Source organism: Pongo pygmaeus, chromosome X (genome assembly GCF_028885625.2).
Source record: "Pongo pygmaeus isolate AG05252 chromosome X, NHGRI_mPonPyg2-v2.0_pri, whole genome shotgun sequence".
Classification (NCBI taxonomy): Eukaryota; Metazoa; Chordata; class Mammalia; order Primates; family Hominidae; genus Pongo; species Pongo pygmaeus.
The window spans coordinates 124,679,996-124,696,029 of NC_072396.2; the positions used below are offsets into that span (position 1 = coordinate 124,679,996).

Here is a 16,034-nt window from a genome sequence, read left to right on the forward strand (position 1 = left end):
GGGGAGAAAGAAGAGAATTATATCCCTAACAAAATTAAAATCTCGACCGGGTACAGTGGCTCATGCCTGTAATCCCAGCACTTTGGGAGGCTGAGGTGGGTGGATCATGAGGTCAGGATTTCGAGACCATCCTGGCCAACATGGAAAAACTCTGTCTCTACTAAAAATACAAAGATTAGCCGGGCGTGGTGGCACGCACCTGTAATCTGAGTTACTCAGGAGGCTGAGGCAGGAGAATTGCTTGAACCTGGGAGGCGGAGGTTGCAGTGAGCCGAGATCAGGACACTGCACTCCAGCCTGGGCGACAGAGCGAGACTCCAGCTCAAAAAAATAAAATAAAATAAAATCTCTACACTCTATATCTTCAAAATATTTTAACATGCATTTCAGTTCTGGGAATTACCAGAATGGCCTAATTGCCAATGCTTCCCAAGTTCATTTTGACCTGAAATTGTCTTAAAATAACAGCAAATGTTGACTTTAGTCTCCCCTTATCCATGGTTTTTGCTTTCCCTGGCTTCAGTTACCCATGGTCAATTGAGCTCTGAAAATATTCAATGGAGAATTCCAAAAGTAATCAATTCATAGGTTTTAAAATGTACACCATTCTGAGTAGCATGATTAAATCTCTTGCTGTCCCGCTCTGTACAACCAGGAACATGAATCATCCCTTTGTCCAGTATATCAACGTTGTCTACACTATCCATCCGTTAGTCACTTAGTAGCCATCTCGGTTATCAGATCAAAAAAAACATAGCATTTCCTGTATAGGGTTCAGTACTAACTGCAGTTTTAGGCATCTACTGGAGATCTTAGAATGATACCCCCTGAGTGTAATGAGGGACTACTACACCTTTAACTAATCATCATTTACTTTTCAGTCAAAATCCAACCTAAATGATAAAAAGATTTAAACAAGAGGGATTTCTCCTAGTCTCAGGTTACTTAACTTTTACACATTTAAAATAGCTATTAGTAGCCAGGCACAGTGGTGCATGCCTGTAGTCCCAGCTATTCAGGAGGCTGTGAGGCACAAGGATCGCTTGAACCCAGGAGTTCAAAACCAGCCTAGGCAACATAGTGAGACCCCCCCCACCCCCGATCTCGAAAATAAAGTAGCTATTAGTAAAGCATTTTCTCATTCATCAAACCTTTGTTTCATGCACACTACTGAATGAAATCAATAATAGTTAAGTATATGAATTCTGCAGGTCAACAGACTGCTTCAAACACCAGCTCGCCCACTTACCAGATTGTGCAATGTTTGGAAAAGTAATTTAATCTTATCAAGCCTCATTTCCTTTACCTGTAAAAATGAAACAACATCTACTTCCCAGGGTTGCTGTTAAGAATTAAGTGAGATGCTGCAGGTAACACACCTAGGATAATACCTGGTATACAGTAAGTCACTCAAGCAATGACAGCAAATATCATCAGTATGTTGGATGGTGTCATATGTGCCATGCATGGGGTCAATGGGAGGGGTATAAAGACATGAAGTTTCCATGCTAGTTAGGAAGACAGACATTCATAACAATTTTTAAATTGTTTACATTTTTATCATTAATAAAAAGCAAGAGAATATAACACAAATCCATTCTTAAGGTTACCTTTATCTTCAGCATCAGGAAATGTTGTGTTATCACCAGTGTTGTAGGAAAATGAGATGCTGTCAATTGAATAAGTAGATGCCGCCTTGGTAAAATTCGCAATCCAGGAAAAGCCAGGTCCAAACTGCACTGCTATTTTGGGACCATTCTGATCATCCCCACAAATGCTTCCATTATATGTCACAGTGCCACGGTCTGAAATGGTTACAGTTTTCTAAAAGAAATAGAAGTTTGGGGGTGAGAGACAAACAGGCAGCATTTATGTAGGGCATGCCACTTCAGCCTAAATCATACATTCTCCGTGGCCAGGTTGCCCTTTGCCTGGTTTGCTGTGTAAACCAGTCCCTGATTCTTCAGCTACATACCACCCCTCTGGATAAATTCGTGTATGTCTAAAAAGAAAAGGAAAACTGGCTTGAGCTGCTGTTCTTAAACTGAGTTTTTTAAAAATTAGGTTGTAAGTAGTGAGGACCTTAACAAAAAGAAAATAAGAAGGCAAAGGAATTAAGAGGAGATGCCAAAAAGGGGGAGATTTTAGTGTTAGGTTGGTGCAAAAGTAATTGCAGTTTGTGCCAAAAAAAAAAAAAAATCGCTTACTTAGGTTGATGCAAAAGTAATTGTGGTTTGTTCCTTTAATGGCAATTACTTTTGTACCAACCTAAGTAAGTGATTTTTTTTTTTTTTTGAGATAGAGTCTCGCTCTGTTGCCCAGGCTGGAGTGCAATAGCACAATCATGGCTCACTGCAGACTCAACCTCCTGAGCTCAAGCAATCCTCCCGCCTTGGCCCAGCGAGTGGCTGGAGGTACATGTGTGTGCCACCATGCCTGGCTAATTTTTAAAGTTTTTTGTAGAGATGAGGTCTCACTATGTTGCCCGGGCTGGGCTCAAGCAATCCTCCTGCTTTGGCCTTCCAAAATGCTGGGATCACAGGCATGAGCCACCACACCCAGATGGAAAGCTACTTTTTAAAAGGGCAAGTTTGGTGCTAGTACATTTTAAACACTTTACAGAAATAGTTAGACCTGAACACCATATAGTCATCTTCAGATCATTTTCCCTTAATCAAGTCCTACAAAAACTCCCAAGAACCAATGAATCAGAAGAAATATTCATTCTAACACTAAACAGAATAACTTCCGAGTGTGTATGCTAAAAAAAAATCCCAGAGTTTCAGCAGTAAGTCAGTCAACGTGGAATTTCATTTGTATACATGTATCTAAAGGATAAAGTCAATTAAATTCCTACTATAAAACTCAAAGAAAAATTAAAATATATACTTACATAAGTTTTATTTGTAGTTTCATAGCGTACTGTGAAATTCATCTGCCATTTTGCATAAAGGCAAGTGGCTTTTTCTGAATCTGTCAAATTAAGTTCCAATGCATAAGACTGCACAGCTCCTGGATTTATTTAAAAAAATAAGATTTTAAAATTGTACTACAAAAATTATATAAATTAAAAACAAGCTCTATCCACCACTGAAGTTCAACCAGCTCTAAAATGAAACAAAAGTATTTTATATTTATATATACACATATGTATATATATGTGTGTGTATATATATATATACGTATGTGTATATATATAGTATCCTGCTGACTGTTTTTCTTTGTATTTTTAACAGAATCCTATTGATAAAAATGTTGGCATTATCCCTTACCAAAAGAATGGTTACTAGACCTAGGATGCTTAGGTCATGGCTCAGACTGGTGACATTTATTTGCCTTTTGCCTTCAAATAATCATTTCCACATGCATTTATACCTTACTAGTTTTGTTTTAGGCAATTACAGTTTGCCCGTTAGGACTTGTGATTTTTGCCGTAAATGAGGTAAGAGGAAGCCTGGTAGGGGTGTAAAACTTCTCTCAAGCCAGCTGGCGAAACATTCACTGCAAAAATAATGATAGATCTGATATTCTATCATCTTTTTGCTTTAAATCCTGTTGCAGGCTACATAACCTATGACACACGGATGTCTTCCCAAACGATTTTATTCTGACGTGATCAGATACTCTTTCTGAGTACCATGTAACCAAGGAAGCAGAGTTGCAAAGGGCTGTTAAATCCATAAGAAAAACATGAATTCTGATAAATGCAAAGTTCATCACTGTTTCACTTTAAAATCTAATTGATTAGAAAGGCTGATGAATTTTTTGATGCAAAGTTATTTCCTAAATTTTCAACCTGCTACCTCTTTAGGCAGAGAAATGTTATAGAGACAGAAAAGCCTTGGAACTTTTCAGCTAACATGGTTGATCTTCTACACTTAAACATAGAAACATTATCTATTAAACTGAAGAGCCCAAGGACTCAAAATACTAATTCAGAGGAGAAAAAATATCCCAGCAAACATGCAAGCAGCATAAATATTGGGCAACCATTTAAGGGATTTTCTTCACTGTATCACACATTACCCAAAGGGTAAGCTGTTTCCTGTTAAGATACTTGCATACTCTTTAATAATATCTGAGCAATCCACTGTCATCTACAGGTACAGACTTGCTATAGACTAGAGAAAAGTGCTAAGAGGAATATCAAGAAGGTATGCCTCAGCAACAGCTTTCAAGTTGTATAGAATAGCCTATCGTCATGCTCTGGAGACCTGGCTGCTTTGCAAGCCAGAATATTATACTAAAGCTTGTGGTTACTGACAGTGACTAAATGCATTGGCTAAGGCTCAAAAAGACCTTGTGAGGCCTAAGTAGGTTTTATGATCATTCTTTTCTAAGTACAATACGGAAGGGAGCTGTCATACTTACTGATCCAAGGCTCCCTGCCGTGGAGCCAAGAGCTCCAACTTACAATTTTAATGAACTGGAGGTTTGCTTTTTATATGCAGTCTTTTCTCGGTCTTGTTTAAAGTCTTTAGCTTTAGTATATTATTCTCCTTGTATTCAAAGCATTCAAAAGTATCGAAAGTAACCAAGAAAAGCCTCAAATGTATTAATCATTTTCTTTCCAAATATATTAGAATAACAGGAAGAAGACCATGTAAAATAGTAATAGCATCAATGTGTCTTAGGGTGTGAGAACTGACGTTTTATGAACAGAAGGTAGAGGTTGTGGTTCAAACGTATCACTTAAAATCAAATTCAAGATAGTATACCTGGTGGCCCGTAAACAAGAGCTGAGAAACACCCCGAGGGTTCTGGCACACTCTGTTCCATTCCCTTCACAGCCTTTCTGCCTGGGAGTGCAATTCTTTCCACTTCTTGGTCCCCAACTCTAACTGCACAGGGACCATTTTTACTCAATATCTCTCACCTCAAACTCAGCAATTCCCAAACTAAAATTCATTCTTCTGCTTCCTCCAAACTGGGTCCCTCCTCAGCTTTGCTAGCTCTAAATGAAGAGTGGGACCAGTCACTCAAGCTCAGTTTCAGAAATAGCTTCTACTTCTTTCTCTTCAAGAAGTCCTATTGATTTTTTTCCTTCAAATCTTCTCTTAAATACAATCTTTGCCTTTTATTTCTACTCCCAATCTATCACCCCACACCTAAATTATGACAGAAAATGCCTAGATACCCCTACAAGTGCTGCCAGATTAACAATCCTTAAGTACCATTTCCTTTTAGGACACTTTCTTGTTCAAAAACTTTTACTGGCTCCAACATTCCCATATGAAATTTAAATTCCTCTGCCTGACTTTCAAAGTAATCTTTAATCTTGTCCCATCCTATTCCTTCAACTTTTCTCAAACTATTTTCCCAGAGCACACCCTTTAATCCAGTTAAACTTGTTCCCACTGGGCTCAAATGCCATACTCTATTCAACCTCTACCCTGGGCTTCTATTGTTCCTAACACTTGAAATCTACTTTCTTCTATTGGCTTAAGTGCTCACCTGAAAGATGGATTTTCCTTGCTTTTTGGCTGCCCCAAATCTGAAACACCCCTTGTCCCCTTGTTACAATTTCTGGCAGAACTCACCACCCACTATAAAAGCTGAAAACACTGGATACTTGCTTTCCTAGACTCCCTTGCAGTAAGGAGGACCACTTGTGCTAGGCTCTGCCTAACAAAGGTATCCACCCCACACTTTGAAAGGAGGGCTGCAAATGGAGCCAGGAATGGAACAGGGAGAGAGGCAGGTGTGGAGTAGCAGAAGCAGGATCAAGCTCCCAGGCAACAAGGCCAGCAGAGCAAGCTTCAATTTCACACTTGGCAGTGGTAGTGCAGTTCAGCAGCATGATCTGGGTTGTTAAATCCTGAACTGGGATTTGGTATATATAGCCAGGAGCACCAGAAATTCTGAGTTACCCAATATACCCCTTTAATAAACATTTGATATGTAACATATGTACAGAAACAGGCACAGTATAACAGATGTAAGGGAAAAGTGCACATAACATTAAGTCTACAGCTCAAATAATTTCACAAACCAAAACCACCTGTGTCAAGAAACAGACCATTAACAGAACAGCTGCTGACCCACTGCACAGTTGAAAATCTGCATATTATTTTTGACCCCCCCAAAACTTAACTACTAATATCCTACTGTTGACTGGAAGCATTACCAACAACATAAACAGTTGATTCATACATATTTTGTATGTTATATATGTATTACATACTGTGTTTTGAAAATAAAGCTAGAGAAAAGAAAATATTAAGAAAATCATAAGGAGGGCTGGGCACGGTGGCTCACACCTATAATCCCAGCACTTTGGGAGGCTGAGGCAGGCGGATCACTTGAGGTCAGGAGTTCGAGACCAGCCTGGCCAACATGGTGAAACCCCGTCTCCACTAAAAATTTGCTGGGCTTGGTGGTGGGCACCTATAATCCTAGCTACTTGGGAGGCTGAGGCAGGAGAATCGCTTGAACCTGTAAGATGGAGGTTGCAGTGGGCTGACATCGCGCCACTGCACTCCAGCCTAGGCAACAGATAGAGACTCCGTCTCAAAAAAAAAAAAAAAAATCATAAGGAGGAGGAGGAAGAGGAGGGGTTGGTCTTGCTGTCTTAAGGGTGGTAGAGGTGAAATAAAACTCATGTATAAGTAGATCCACACACAGTTCAAACTTGTGTTGTTCAAGGGTCAACTACACTTCCAAAGCCCTCCTTATTTCCCTTTCCCTTCCCAAGGGTTACTATTCCCTTCCCAAGGGTAACCATTATCCTGATTTCTAACACTATAGATTAATTTTATCCATTTTTCAACTTGATATAAATAAAATCATTCACTATGCTCTCTTTTGTGTCTGCTTTCTTTCCTCAATTTTAGGTTTTGTGAGATTCACCCATGTTATGCATAATTGCAGTCTGTGCTCACTGCTGTATAACCTTCTATGATCAGGTGAATACAGGCCAGGTGGGGTGGCTCACGCCTGTAATCCCAGCACTTTGGGAGGCTGAGGAGGGCAGATCACTTGAGGTCAGGAGTTCGAGACCAGCCCGGCCACTGTGGCCAAATCCCGCCTCTTCTGAAAATATAAAAAATTAGCTGGGCATGGTGGCACATGCCTGTAATCTCAGCTACTCAGGAGGCTGATACAGGAGAATCACTTGAACCCGGGAGGCAGAGGTTGCAGTGAGCCAAGATCACGCCAATGCACTCCACCAGCCTGGGCAACAAGAATGAAACTCTGTCTCAAAAAAAAAAAAAAAAAAAAGAAACTACTTAACTACTTATCTATGCTACCTTTAATGGGCATTTAGATAGTTTCCAGTTTGATTCTATTACAAACACTGCTGCAAACATTCTTGCACATATTAGTGTGTATGTTGGCTGTATATCTAGGAATGAAACTGTGGGGCCAAAGGGTATGCATTATATCCCAGTTCTTTTTAATAAATTCTTTTCTGCTTAAAATCAATCAGATTGTATTTCTCTTCCTTGCAATTAAGAACCTGGGCTGATATGTTATCTGTTTTTTCAGTAGCCATTTTCTCCACAAAGCTTTCCCTGACTATAAAAGCCCTCAAGGAGCAGTAATAATGCATATCCCATTTCAGTATATTTTATATTATCCTGAATTATTCAGTTATTTTATAGCAGTAAATCCTGTCCCTCCTACTATCATAAGCTCCAACACAGCAGTTTTCAACTGTCATTTCATAACAAACTGGTGTGCCATGGTAAATTATAGTATACAGTAAGTAATTCGTTACTAATAAAAAAAGTACCAAGTCTGTGAATGAATGATATATATGGATAGATTCAAGATTCCCTTTAGATAACATTTCTGTCACTCATTTGAACTCTAGTATGCTCCCTTGATCAGATGATCTGATCTATGCCACAACCCCTAGCAGTGTGTCTTTTATATGAATGTCATCTATCATGGGTGTCACGGTAGGGGACACCATGTGTATTACTTTTCCTCTATCTCCTATCATTCCAAGTAGTGCTGAATGCATACTAGATTTTCAATAAATACTGATTAATTATATCAACGTGAAAACACACTGCAATAGGGACCCAAAACATAGCTTAATCTAATTACAGAGAGGCCAGTCCTTTAGCTCTTCCAAATCTTGAACATATCAGTCTTCTGGATATTCCCTCAAACCCCATGTTGGGTTTCACCTCAATAAATTTTGACATGGATTTCAGGCTAGGAACAGAGCTTTTCCCAAAAGGTAAGTTTACAGTTGAAATATTTACACTTTGTTAAAAAGTATCTAGCAAGCAATTTCTATCCTTATTGCTGTGTTTGATTTTACAATATCCAATTTTTAAAAGGTTTTATGACGTGAAAAAACCATAGATGAATATATTCTAGAGAGTGTAATTTTAGAGCTGAGAGTTTATTCTCTAAATAAAAGAAAAAGGTATGCCTCAAAATCAACGTTCTCAAAGTCAAATATCCTTTCAATCCTGTTTTCCAAAAAGGTCATTTGTAAATTCTTTTAGAATGCAGACCTTGGCCGGGCAGTGGCTCACACCTATAATCCTAGCACTTTGGGAGGCCAAGGAGGGGCAGATCACTTGAGCTCAAGAGTTCCAGACCAGCCGGGGCAACATGGCAAGACCCCATCTGTACTAAAAATACAAAAGAATAGCTGGGTGTGATGGTGCATGCCTGTGGTCTCAGCTACTCGGGAGGCTGACGTGGGAGGATCACTTGAGCCCATGAGGCAGAGGTTGCAGTGAGCCAAGATCACTCCACTGCACTCCAGCCAGGGGAATGGAACAAGACCCTGTCTAAAAAAAAAAAAAACCTCTCACAGAGAACATAGACCTTACTTCCCCAAGTGTATGACACTGCAAAAGTGGCTAAGTTTTTGCAAGTCTATTTGACCCAAAGTATAGCTGAAAACATATAAACACACAAAATTAGGGGTAGGGGAAGAATATAATGCTAGCAATAAAACAAAACCAATAAAAAGAAACCAAACAATGATCCAAGATATAATGGTTTGATTATATAATGAAGTGATTAAGAGTCCCCATTCCTGGAGTGGAAGAGCCAGAATTCAAATCCAGCAGTCCAACTTCCTAGGTGTGAGACTTTGGGCAAGTCACCCTTGTTTAGAATTATAGTGCATATTTCTCCAATAGGTTCTTTGAAAGCATATAAACCCTTCAGAGCTAAAAGAAATTTGCCAAACAAGTTAGATACCAATTTACAAGTCTCCTTTTTAGTAAACACAGCACCTAAAGAGAACCTTCCCAAGTTTTAGCTTTATGTTTACTTTCATCATATTAAATTCTGGACTCTTGTCCTCAAACTCATGAATTTAGAATGATGTTGAGCAAAAGGTCTTTTTAAAATACAGGACACAGAGGCATACAGTACCTATTTATCTTTGTTTTCTATTCAGAGTGATGGTTTTCCTACAAGTTTAAGTCAGATTAACTGTTTCTCCTTTATAATTCCTAATAACAGGTACACTCATTGCATTCAGTTACTTTATACCCTTGCTTTTTGGTAAGTTTCTTAAAGCAGAAAAGCAATATGATTTTAAAGTAAGAATGTTGAACACATGAAAAAGAGTATTAAAAGTTAATAAAAATATGTTTTTAAGCTATAAAATGACTTAATTTGTTAAGGTCAGAGAGTGGGTAAGGAAACAAGATTCAACACTACTCAACTAATGGAAAGTGCTTATTGTTGAGCAGTGTTTGGCACAATTCTTTCACAATGCACAGCAGGATACCAATAAGTACTTATAAAGTATACTTTTGGGTCTGAGGGGATCTCTGATCACTTTAATAAGAAATTATGATCAGAATGCTTTTGCACTACAGAAAGAAGAGCAGCCTTCCTGCATCAAGGGTCATTTAAATCAGCTCCAGTGCTGCGAAATAATCCTTGGTTATAGACAAAATCTACCCAAAGATATAGGGGAAGAAAGCTGTTCTTTTGGGACATATTTGAGTATCTATAACCCTATCAGATGTGATAATCTGATATTTGGGACATATTTGAATATCTATAACCCTATCAGATATGATAATCAATGACTAACAAACTAATCTGGTATTTGGGACATATTTGAATATCTATAACTCTATCAGAGGTGACAATCAATGACTAACAAACTAACGATAAGCCTGTCCTTTCTTATCTTCTAGCTTGACTTCTGTTTTTTGGTTTTTTGTTTGTTTTTGGTTTTTTTTAGGGTTCAGAATTTTTCAGTCCTTTACAGTATCTCTATTATAACTAGAATAATTTGGCAGAACCTCAAAATCAAAGTTATCAGTTAAATGAAATGTGTAAATGTGTTAAGCCTATAGAAAAATCTTAGTGCTTGTTTTCTCTCAGAGAAAACCTAACTTTGTAAAAACCTAACTCTCCTCACCAAGGACCTCCTAATTCTCCATATTACCCTCTTCAAGACTATGGAGGTATATCTGAAGGAGTACAGGTAAGAGACTAGCATTATTATATGGGATTATACGTTAGTAAATTACTGTATAATTATCTGTACTGCTTAGCACTGATCTTGAAGTTTTCAATCCAAAAGAACTTCTTGCAAAACTTCATTTAAAATTCATGGAAGAAAAAGGGGACTAAATGAGTCTAGTTTACCACCATATCCCTAGTGCCCACCAATGAATATCTTCAACAAAAATTCACCAAGGGTTAACCATGTGCCAGACCCTATGCTAGGTAGGCAATGGGAAGTAACAGTACATAAGACAGTCTCTGCTCTTAGAGACTGCTACCATAGGAGAGACTTGACTAAAACTAGGAGGAAACAAATAAGAGTGGAAAATAGGCTAGTAACCTAAGATTTTGCAAATGATAAGATTTATTCCTATTTCCCCAGATGGTCACATGGCTGGCCTCCTGCCAACACCCAGGTCTCTGCCCAAATGTCACCCAATAATGGAAGGCCCTCTGACCACATAATATAAAGAAGGATCATCCACCATCACCCATTCCTATCATCTACTCATTCTCCTTTCTCATTACCTGTGTAATTTTCTTCATAGTGTTTTTGTTTTGTTTTGTTTTGAGACAGAGTTTTGCTCTTGTCCCCCAGGCTGGAGGACAGTGGCATGATCTTGGCTCACTGCAACTTCCACCTCCTGGATTCAAGCAATTCTCCAGCCTCAGCCTCCCGAGTAGCTGGGACTGCAGGTGCCGGCCACCATGCCCAGCTAATTTTTGTATTTTTAGTAGAGATGGGGTTTCACCATGTTGGCTAGGCTGGTCTCGAACTCCTGACCTCAGGTAATTTGCCCGCCTTGACCTCCCAAAGTGCTGGGATTACAGGCGTGAGCCACCACACCCAGCCTCTTCATAGTGTTTATCACTATCTGACATTATATTATTTGTCTGTTGAGCTTTCTTCTCCCACTAAAATGTAAGCTCCATGAGAGCAGGAACCTCATCTGTCTTATCCATTCCTCTGTCCCTTTCACCTAATATAGTGGCTGGGACACAATAGGCATTCAGTAAACATGTGTGGAAGGGAGAGGCTCCTACCAGTGACGTACACTAAGAATATTTCTGTGAAGTTTTTCCCACCCAGAAAAGACTCAAACCTAAAAAAAAAAAAAAAAAAAAAAAATCTTAACCCTAAAAAAACAAACAAACAAAAAACCCAAAAAACAGAAGTCAAGCTAGTTATAAGAATCAATAACCACAGAAGAATCCTGAAATCTATGATGTCACAAAAGGACCATAATTAGGCAATTATATAAAGAAAGGATTTTCACTCACTATCCACTTTATAACATCTCTAAATCATATAGCTTCTCTTCGGAAAGTTGTCTGGTCAGTTACAATTCATCCAAATAAACACCAGCATAATTTAATCTCTATGAAAAAGACCAACATATAGCCTCTAAGAATCCTTTTCTGTACTTTAAAGCTGCTGTTTTTAAAAGGTTAGGGGTGAAGCTGGGATAGAGTTATAAAGTTACAAAGTTAAACTGGCACAGCTAGAGCACTAATGCTAATAAGACTATAAATTTAGGACAGGTCCTCCTTCATTGGCACTCTGTACAGTACCCAGGCACAGTTCTAGCTACATAGTAGGTACTTTACAAATACTTATTGATCTAGCTACATAGTAGGTACTTTACAAATATTTACTGAGTTTTCAAAAACTTATTATTGGTATCCATTTTGATATAGAAAAGTAACTTGTGCAAAACCCACCAAGCAACTGCTAAATTCTTGAGAGAAAAAGCTATATGGGAGGGCTTTGGGCTCCACACTGAACCAAGAGCCATCAGAAAATGCAGCTGTATAGAAAAATGGTTTCTATTTATTTCATCCTGGAACCTCTTAAAAATCAGATCTAGGTATATTATTAATATTTACTTTTCCAAATCCTGCTCTGAACTTGGAGGCGGAGGGAATCAATCTTGGAAATTTTCCAAGAGGAAGAATCTAGTTAGTCCTGATCAATAAATGGCAAACTAGCAGATGAGCTGATGGGTTCTTTTATGTGCTTCTTTTTGCATGTTTATTTTCTGCAATGAGTAAGCATTGCTTTTGTAAAAACAAAACAAAAAAGCTTTCATTAAAAAACAAAAAAAAATTTAATGACATGAAAGCCAACAAGTAGGACAACTATTATTTTTTTCACTTTCCCAAAACAATAACAGTGTTGTATTTGTGCACAGATTCAATTGGCAGGGAACTACTGATTAACAGATGCCTTGGTCAGATGTGTTCTAGTCACTGATAAGGTACTTTCCATTGTAAACAATCCTTTCTTAGGGTCAGGTGGCCCTCAGTAAGTGCTCCAAGGTACAGTTAAGGCTTCAAATTAAGTATTCAAGCAAAGCCTGCCTCAAGGCCGCCTTTCAGAAGTGCTACAGAAGAGTTTCCTGCACGCTGTGAACAGTTGGACTACATCAGGGATTCCCAAATGTTTTGGTATCAGGACCCCTTTACTTTCTTATCCACTAAAGACTTCACAGAGGTTTACGTGAGTCATATGTATTGGTATTTACAGTATTAGAAAATAAAACTGAGAAATGAATAAAATATAAGAACATCAGAGTGGTGAGGTCATCACATGTTATGTAGCCACTGGAAAACTCTGCTGTACACTGGTGAGAGGATGAGAGTGAAAAGGACAAAGGACAAATATCTTCTTCTTTTTTTTTTTTTGTTTTTTTGTTTTGAGACAGAGTTTCGCTCTTGTTGCCCAGGCTGGAGTGCAGTGGCGCAATCTTGGCTCACTGCAACCTCCGCCTCCCGGGTTCAAGCGATTCTCCTGCCTCAGCCTCCCAAGTAGCTGGGATTACAGGCATGTGCCATGACACCCAGCTAATTTTTGTATTTTTAGTAGAGACTGGGTTTCACCATGTTGGTCAGGCTGGTCTTGAACTCCTGATCGCAGGTGATCCGCCCACCTCAGCCTCCCAAAGTGCTGGGATTACAGGCGTGAGCCACTGTGCCTAGCCGAAAAGGACAAATACCTTCTTAACATTATTCTGAAGTTTTGATTTCGCAGACCCATGAAAAGGTCCTCGAGAGTCACTGAATTAGATAATCAAGAACCCTTCCAATACTATGGTTTTCGAGCAGGATTTATCAATGTTGGCACCATTGACATTTTCAGGAAGATAATTCTTTGTTGTCAGGGGCTGCCCTGTGCTTAGTTAGGATGTTTAGCAGCATCCTTGGCCTCTACCCACTAGATGCTAAAAGCAATCCCCCAGTTGTGACAACCAAAAATGTCTCCAGATGTTGCCAAATGTCTCCTGGTTGAGAATCACTATTCCAGGGTGTTAATTTCATTCTACTGAAATGTGAATTACAAAATGTATACCTCTCACTGCTTTCTCAGACCCCTAATATGTCTATTTCTTCCCCACTCCCATCTGGGTCTGTTCTTTATGTTATTTTATTAAGTCACGAATAGCAAGAGCAGGTGGGTAGCAACAAGCACAGCATGAATCAAAGTCAGGAAGAGACACTCTAGTCAAAGTTCACCTTTAGGCATTGAAGTTGTTAGGGACCCACTGCCTATTAGGGCACAACACAATCAGCGAACATTCACCCAGCCATTTATTTATTAATTTATTTATTTTTATTTTTTGAGACAGAGTTACACTCTTGTTGCCCAGGCTGGAGTGCAATGGCGCAATCTCGGCTCACTGCAACCTCCGCCTTCTGGGTTCAAGCGATTCTCCTGCCTCAGCCGCCCAAGCAGCTGGGATTACAGGCATGTGCCACGACGCCCGGCTAATTTTTGTATTTTTAGTAGAGACGAGGTTTCACCATGTTGGCCAGGCTGGTCTCGAATTCCTGACCTCAGGAATTCGATCCACCCGCCTCGGCCTCCCAAAGTGCTGGGATTACAGGCATGAGCCACCGCACCCGGCCCCATCCAGCCATTCTTAGGCCCTGGTAACAACCCAATCCTTAGCAAGTTGTCTACCTGCTCCCTGCACCCTCAAAATATGAGGTAATAGGCTAGCTGTGTGACGAGGAAGAAAGAAAACAAGAGACTCTGAAGGCAAAGAGGTAGTCTACCAAACTCACATACTCCACTCCCAAAACCTCACAGCTGGGAGGCCCTCCTAACTGAAACGTCTGGGGATTTTTTTGTCAGTGTCTGGCTGGGAGGAAGTAGCAAAACTGGGAGAAAATCGACATCCTCAATACCTCCAAGTCAGATGTGCACTCCCCATCAAAGTTCCCACCGAACCCCTTAGTCTCCAGAGGTTGGGTCCAAGTTTTCTTTCCTGGAAATTGCCCCAGCTACCTTAGGTTCCTTCGCCCTTAATACTATGACTACCAAACTCAAACCCAGCATCACTCCTATCTCTTGAATCACCCTTTCTTCACAGCCTCAAATTCCAACCTTCAAAATGCCCAACCCTGTCCCTGCCCCTGCCCCTCAGGCTCTACTGTCCTATCTGAACCATCTGTCCCCCACCCACACACTTCCCCCAAGCTACTCCAGGCAGGCATGGTCCCCTCTCTTAATTTCCTATCTCACCCCATAGTTTTTCCACCATCTTCAAAACTCTTCCCTGATCTCAGCAAACCAAGACTCTCCTAATTGACTCTGGCGCCCAAAATCTGCATGTACCACCCTCCTACGCTCACTCCTCAGTGTTTTCCCCAAGTTACTCTTTCCACCCTGACCCTCTCCACGCTTCACTCCTCCCAGCCTACTCCCTCGGCGTCCACCCCCCGTTACCGGCCCCTTCTTACTCTCCTGGGCCCTTCTTCCCCGCCATCCGTCGGTCAGGCCTTCTCTAGGTCACCGCTCGCCTCCCCGGGCCAACCGCCGCCGCCCAGTGTCAGCTGCTGAGCCTCTCAACCCCCTCCCCCTCGGACCAGTCTTTCAGGTTGTAGCTTTGAACTGGCGCCCCGGGCCCAGGCGGACAGACTAATCGGGAGGGCCCGACAACTCACCCAGGACTAGGCAGACCAGAACGAGCCCTGAGCCCGGAACCGGGAAGAGGCGGAAGCACACCATGACCCCGCAGAGCAGGCGGCGGCGGCGGCGACGGCGGCGGTACAACAACAGCTGCAACACCAGGGAAAAGGCTCGCTGGACCTGGGTCAAGAGCACGGATGACCGCCGACCACAGCCTTGCAAAAGCCAGGAATCGGCGCTTCAGTGCGAGTCATAAGACTAGGGGCGGGGCTCTTTCTTGCTTACAGCCAATCTCCGCGCTTGAAAGCGGCGAGAGGGGTTGTGATGTAGAGGCAGGTGGGCGGGGCGACCACGCCCTGGCTTTTTGGTTCACAGCCCTTCCTATGCTCCTAAGAGATATGCGCGGACGGCATTTTCTTTTTCTTTTTCTTTCTTTCTTTTTTTTTTAATTTTACTTTAACTTCTGGTATACATGTGCAGAATGTGCAGCTTTGTTACATAGGTATACATGTGCCATGGTGGTTTGCTGCACCTATCAACCCGTCATCTAGGTTTTAAGCCCCACATGCATTAGGTATTTCTCCTAATGCTCTCCCTCCCCTTGGCCCCCACCCCTTGACAGGCCCCCATGTGTGTTGTTCCCCTCCCTGTGTCCATGTGTTCTCATTGTTCAGCT

General features: G+C 40.8%; 1 protein-coding gene across 3 annotated transcripts in view; it reads right to left on the minus strand.

Annotated features, from left to right (window-relative positions):
- The window catches only part of LAMP2 (lysosomal associated membrane protein 2), a 43,003-nt gene extending 27,356 nt beyond the window's left edge, over window positions 1-15,647 (minus strand). For 2 of the 3 annotated variants that reach the window (XM_054471600.1, XM_054471602.2), the window contains exons 1-3: window positions 15,394-15,637; window positions 2,894-3,012; window positions 1,611-1,824 (exon numbers count right to left, since the gene is read on the minus strand). In XM_054471600.1, coding sequence (XP_054327575.1) covers window positions 1,611-1,824; window positions 2,894-3,012; window positions 15,394-15,457 — 397 coding nt within the window. In that variant the 5' untranslated portion in view covers window positions 15,458-15,637. Of the gene's footprint in view, window positions 1-1,610; window positions 1,825-2,893; window positions 3,013-15,393 lie in introns of all 3 variants that reach the window. The other variant, XM_054471601.2, reaches the window with a different exon arrangement.
- Window positions 15,648-16,034: the final 387 nt, after the last annotated feature.